At 55.7% G+C, this 5,545-nt stretch overlaps 1 protein-coding gene across 1 annotated transcript; it reads right to left on the bottom strand.

The window, feature by feature from the left end:
• Nucleotides 1-1,800: 1,800 nt before the first annotated feature.
• Nucleotides 1,801-5,482, bottom strand: PLK1 (polo-like kinase 1; the record flags this gene model as incomplete). Its single annotated transcript, XM_010014877.1, is given in 8 exon segments — nt 1,801-2,160; nt 2,503-2,685; nt 3,109-3,263; nt 3,746-3,823; nt 3,922-4,080; nt 4,201-4,420; nt 4,856-4,949; nt 5,338-5,482. Coding segments are annotated over 8 exon segments (1,241 nt in total), but the record flags the coding sequence as incomplete, so codon positions are not given.
• Between the last annotated feature and the right edge of the window lie 63 nt (nt 5,483-5,545).

The following is a 5,545-nucleotide window of genomic DNA, read 5'->3' as shown; positions in this document are numbered from 1 at the left end:
CTGAGCCCCCACCTTGGCAAATGCTCAGAGCCGGCCTCCGGAGCCTGGAGGCATCTCTGCCACAGAACCACAGTGACGGCATGGTGGGCATGGTGCTTCGAGAAGGAAGAAGCAGACACATGTTGTGTTTTCCCAAGGGTGGCTGCAGAATGACACAGCCAGGCTGGGGCTGGGTCCCATCGGGGTGTGCACTGGGGATCAGGGAGCTTCGTCCTGTGCCACGTGCCTGGGAAAGCAGCTGAGTGTGTGTCCAACCTGGCTGTGACCTGGACTGGTAACAAGTCTTCATAGCATCAGACTGGTTTGTGTTGGAGGGACCTTAAAGCTCATCCAGCTCCAACCCCTGCCATGGGCAGGGACACCTTCCACTAGAGCAGGTTGCTCCAAGCCTCAGCCTTGACGCTGCAGATGAATCCCTCAGCGCAGCCGAGGGCTGAGGCACAGCAGGTCAGCTCCTGGCACCAACCCAGGGCTCGGACCCTCTCTATGGGTCAGGGCTGGTGAGGACAAGGCAGCACCAGCCCCAGAGCGGGGCCTCCAGCACAACCCTGGTAATGAAGTTTTTCATCTCAGCTGGGCTGAGAAATGCTTTTCACCCTTGTGGTCGCCAGCAGCCTGTGACTGCGCCCGGCCATGAGCAGTGTGCTCGGTGGCGCAACTCCTTGGGAGCAGTTGTCCCAGGACACCGAGGCAGGGAAACCCCTCACCCCAGGGATCTCCCCCTCTGAACGCACCCCCGGCTGCCCAGGGCTGGTGTCCCAGGGCTGTTCTGGTTTATGGCATCCCCATGGGCATGTATTTAGTGCAGCAAGGTTTCCTCTTGGGAATGGCAGTAATCCTGTACAGTGTGATTCCTCTGTGCCGGGGTGTGGGATTTTGTCATGCGGGTAACAAGGAGTTTGTACCTGGTTTCATTTCGGAACACTGTATGGCCTCGAGCCTTTTATACAAAATGTTATTAAAAAGTGACTAAAGAGCTTGTTCTGCTTAAAACTAAACTGCCTGGAGAGCACCAGGAGGTGCTGGCAGAGACAAGAGCAGGAGGAAACCCAGGGTACGTCACTGCTGCAGGAGATGACTTTTGCTAACTCCATAGTCATGTTTTTAAGTATCTTGCATGTAGTAAAATGGAGCCGATGGCCCCCGAGGTGGCACTGGGGACTGTGAGCCTGCAGTCCTGCTCACAGCACAGCCCTGGTTCCCCAGCACGGGGAAAGTAACTTATGCCCAAGTTCATGAGAAGCATCTCTCCAAACGACTTACACCCCTCCCCACATCCTCCATCCGCCCCATCTCCCTCTTGCTCTGTGTTGAAGTGGAGCTGAGTGAGGAGCGAGTGCTGAGCATGAGCTCAGGCAGAGCACAGCTCTTGCTTGGAGGGGAAGCCAGAAGCAAGGTGCTGCTCTCCCTCACAGCAAGGCAAAGGGACCCAGGGCAGGCTGGACAGTACACCAAACAGTCTTTATTCAAGTTCTGCAATATACAAAAGTTGAGGTTTCATGTAGATTAATTTGTTTTAAAAGGCTGATTGCTCAGTCTCACCCTGGGCATGTTAAATATCTTACCTGAATGTCTACAAGAGGGAACAAAAGGCCACACAGACATGTACAAATAACGTACACGATAGTTCTGCTCTCCCCATGCTTTGTTCTCTCAAAAGGCCCAGGAGCCTCACAGAAGGTGTTTTTTGAGCTTTGGGAAGTTAAAAAAATAACCCCACTAGTTAATGCAATTAAAAATGTTTTCTATTAGGAGTGGGGAGGAAGAAACCTTTGGGTACCAGAGTGAACAACGCTGTTCCCACAGCATCAGGCACTTCCTTGTGGCAACCAGGCCATACCCAGGGGTGGGAGCCCAGCTGTGTGGAGCGAGTGTGAGCAGGGATGATACTAGACCTCCCCATGCACAGCTGGGACGGTTTGGCACAGATGTGGAGTCCACCGAGAACAAGGTCTACGCAGAGGGTTTCACAGCAGCTGAACCAGACTTGGAGGTGAGGAGCTTCTCCACCATGGTGCGAGCGTAGCTGAGCCGGCTGGCCAGCTCCTTGCAGCACCCGTGCTCCTCGATGAGGCTCAGCTTGTACGTGCGGAAGTCCCGTTTCTCATCTATGTACGTGACAGCAGCCATAAGAGGGCACAAGATGACCTTGGTGTGGTCCTGTGGGGAGAGAACACAGGGTCACCCTGAGCTCTCTGCTCCTGGGGACCACCTCAGCAGCAGCTGGGGCATCCCAGCGTTCAGGAACTGCACCAAGGGGAACAAATCAATGTGGCCAACCAGCTATAGAACACTGCACCTCAGAGTGCAGCCCCGCTCCTGCTGCAGGACACAGCCCTTCACAAGCGAGGAGCGTCTGCATGGTGCACGTACCCACAGTGGAAGCGAGCAGCCTCCCAGTGCTCGGCTCACCGGGCGCAGCTTTGGCTCAGGCCGTACCCTCCTCCTGCCTCACGCAGCACCGTGCGTAGCTGGAGCCACAGCCCCGGCCAGCGTCCTCACCTTGAAGAAGTTGATCTGCACGGTGCCGTTGCTGAGGTGCAGGGTGATGGCTCTGCGGGTGCGGAACCACGTGCAGAGGTAGGGCAGCCGGGCCAGCTCGTCCCCCTCCCGCGGCGTGATGTTGGCGCCCGCCTTCAGCAGGTGCTCGCTCATGTAGTTCCGGAAGTATTTCAATAGCTCTATCTGCGGACGGGAGAGGCTGTGAGCAGGCTGGGGGCAGCACAGGGGCTGCTGTCGCAGGCCCGGGGCCCCCTCACGTCTCAGAGCCCCCCTCACCCCACAAGCTCGTGTGAATCTTGATGCTCAAAGTTAACTCAGTCTGTGATACTCGAGACCCACTTTGCTGACGCTTTGGTACATACGAGTCACACGAGCACTTATCTCTGTGAAGCTGCTCATAAATGAGCCTCAGACAGCAGCTAGAAACAAACACTCAGAGCTGCTGGTGTCTGCCCCTGGGGCTGTGTTTTACCAGCCAGGAGGAAGCCTGCAGAACGTTGGTGACCCCAAGTTATAGCTGCTTCTCCCTGGGCTCCCCTACCACAGCCCTGGCATCAGTCTCACCAGTAGCCACCCCCCAGCAAGGCTCCTGTCCCCGGGACTGACCTTCTTGTTGAGGGCAGAGGGGTAGGATCTCACAGTGAAGTAGGACTCGGTGCCTTTTTGCTCGATGTACTGCAAGCTGTCCCCATCGCTGTACATTATAAGATGAGTGGAGTCGTTGAAGAGAACTCCAACGCTGTTGTCACACAGCTGGTAACCTAGTGCAAAAGGGAGCTGCCTGTTAGGTCTTCGAACACATGGGACCATGGGTTGTGTGGAATACAAAGGCAGAAGGTTGTATTATCCAGGGGTTCCCTGACAGCCACCCCCCAGGCCCCTGCCAGGTTTAAAGAGTCTCCTCTTTGGTGAGGTCTTGGGGACACTCTTCCTCCTCTGGATTTACCATTCTCCCTTATGCACCCCCTGCTGCAGAAACAACTGCAACTGCCACAGTGGGCGCCTGTGCTCCCTCATCGGCCATCTCATGCAGCAGGTAGCCGTCTTCCACCCTAAGGTGGCCAGGGCTGATGTTCAGTGACCACTGCTCTGGATTCACTCACTATTTGGTAATGTTCCTGGCAGCTATCTTACAAGCACACTATTGACTAAAGAACCAGGTGTGTGCAATGCCCAAATCCAAGCTTCCCCCAGCTTCTTCAGAGACTAAAAAAGGTTGAAATATTGCCCCCATGTTGTTTACCTAGACCATATTTATCTGAGTAGTCCACCCATTTGCTGACCCAGAAGATGGGAATGCAGGCTGGGTCCTCAGCTTCTTCTGCAAAGAAGAAGGGAGTTTGTTAGCAGACGTGTCACAGCACCCTGTGCGCACCCAGCGAGGAGGCAATGCCAAAAGGAAGGTAAGCAGCTACTCACCTTGCCTCACCACCACTCTCTCGGAGGGCTTGGCGAGGGTGACTGCAGTCAACTGCTGTAACATGTCAGCTAAATGGGTGTCAACAGCATCTCCCAGCTCCCGCAGAGCAGCAACACCTTCCTTCTCAGGCAAGCTCTCTAGTGCAGGGCCGTCTCGTCCTGGGCCAGGAAAGAGAAGAGGTTGGATCAGTGACCAGGTTTCTACAGGCTCATCCCATCTCCATGGACTGTTTTGGATGTTGCTGCAGCCCAGCCTCACCCCCGGACACTGGCACTCACCTTTGTTGAGCTCAGTCAGCGGCTTTCGCCCGCTCAGTTCAAGGCCAGTGGGAGCAATGGAAAATCTAGGAGCAATAGTGAGGCAGCTGGTGGGCAGGCGGCTGGGGATGTACCCCGACGTGAAGAACTCGTCATTCAGCAACTCGTCGATAGTTGGGCGCGTGGCAGGGTCAGACCTCAGCATCTTCTGGATGAGGTTAGCAGCTACGGGGTTGATGTGCTGCGAGGAGGCAGAGACAAGGGTCAGGGGACAATGCGCAGGAGTGGATGTACAACCCGGGGGAAGTCCTGCTCGGAGCAGAGCTCCTGCACTGCTCCCAACAGCGTGTAAAGCCCGGAGTCAACTGACTTTAGCACGAGAGAATCAACAGCAGTGGGATGAGCTGGGGACCTGTCACAGGACTCGAGCACATCTATTCAACCCCCCCCCCCAACTGCCCAGCTTGGATTTTTGCTGGATTGAGGGGCAGGGAGCTGCTGGCTGCCCAAAAGGAAGCTGGTTCACTCCACCATGGAATGAAACATCCCCTTCCCAGCACTCTGCTCCAAGAGTTCTCCATTACACGAGAGCCCAGTAAGTGTCAGAAACAGGATGGTGCAGCAAAAGGCTGGCTAAGAGATGCTGTGAGATGAGCAGACCCACAAAGGGCCGTACCTTGGGAATAGTATATTGGTTCTTCTTGATTCGGATGTAGGTTTCTTTCAGCGAAGGCGTTTCAAACGGCGGCTTCCCCACCAGCAGAGTGTACCTGTACATTTACAGACAGAAGGGGGTCAGCTCTGCAAAGGAGACTCGGGGGCTTGTGAAGTGACCTTATCCTAAGCACACCCTGGGACTTCCCTGGCAGAGGGATCACTCTGCATTGGACATGCAGAGGTGCAGACTGTGCTTGGTTGCTGCCCAAAGGGAAGCTGGGATCTAGCACCCTCTGGAGAAAGTCCTGGATAGGAAGGCTTTTGGTAAATGCCTCTGTGCAGACCAGCCTGCAGACAGAGCGGCACCAGTGCACGTGGAGCACAGGGTGTGCTGCTGGCATCAGGCGCTCTAGACACAATGCGGAGCTTTGGCTCACACCGAAACCTGCAGAGCCAACAGGAATGGGGCCACGGGGACCAACTGCCCGCTCTTTCACTCACGTGAGTCAGCCAATGGACCAGATGTCCACCTCGAAGCTGTGCCCCTTCTGGCCCAGCACCTCTGGAGCAATGTAGTTGGGGGTCCCACACAGGGTCATCTTGCGCTCTCCATCATACTCTACTTTGGTGGCCAGGCCAAAGTCACCTGGGGGAGACAGGGTTTGACTGGAGATACCCTGCACGGCTGGTCCCCATGGTGGGGTCTCAC

The sequence above is a fragment of the Nestor notabilis genome, unplaced genomic scaffold, assembly GCF_000696875.1.
Source record: "Nestor notabilis isolate BGI_N333 unplaced genomic scaffold, ASM69687v1 scaffold23385, whole genome shotgun sequence".
NCBI classification, from domain to species: domain Eukaryota; kingdom Metazoa; phylum Chordata; class Aves; order Psittaciformes; family Psittacidae; genus Nestor; species Nestor notabilis.
Note: the sequence above shows the minus strand (reverse complement) of the source record. Positions and strands in the feature narration are given on the sequence as shown.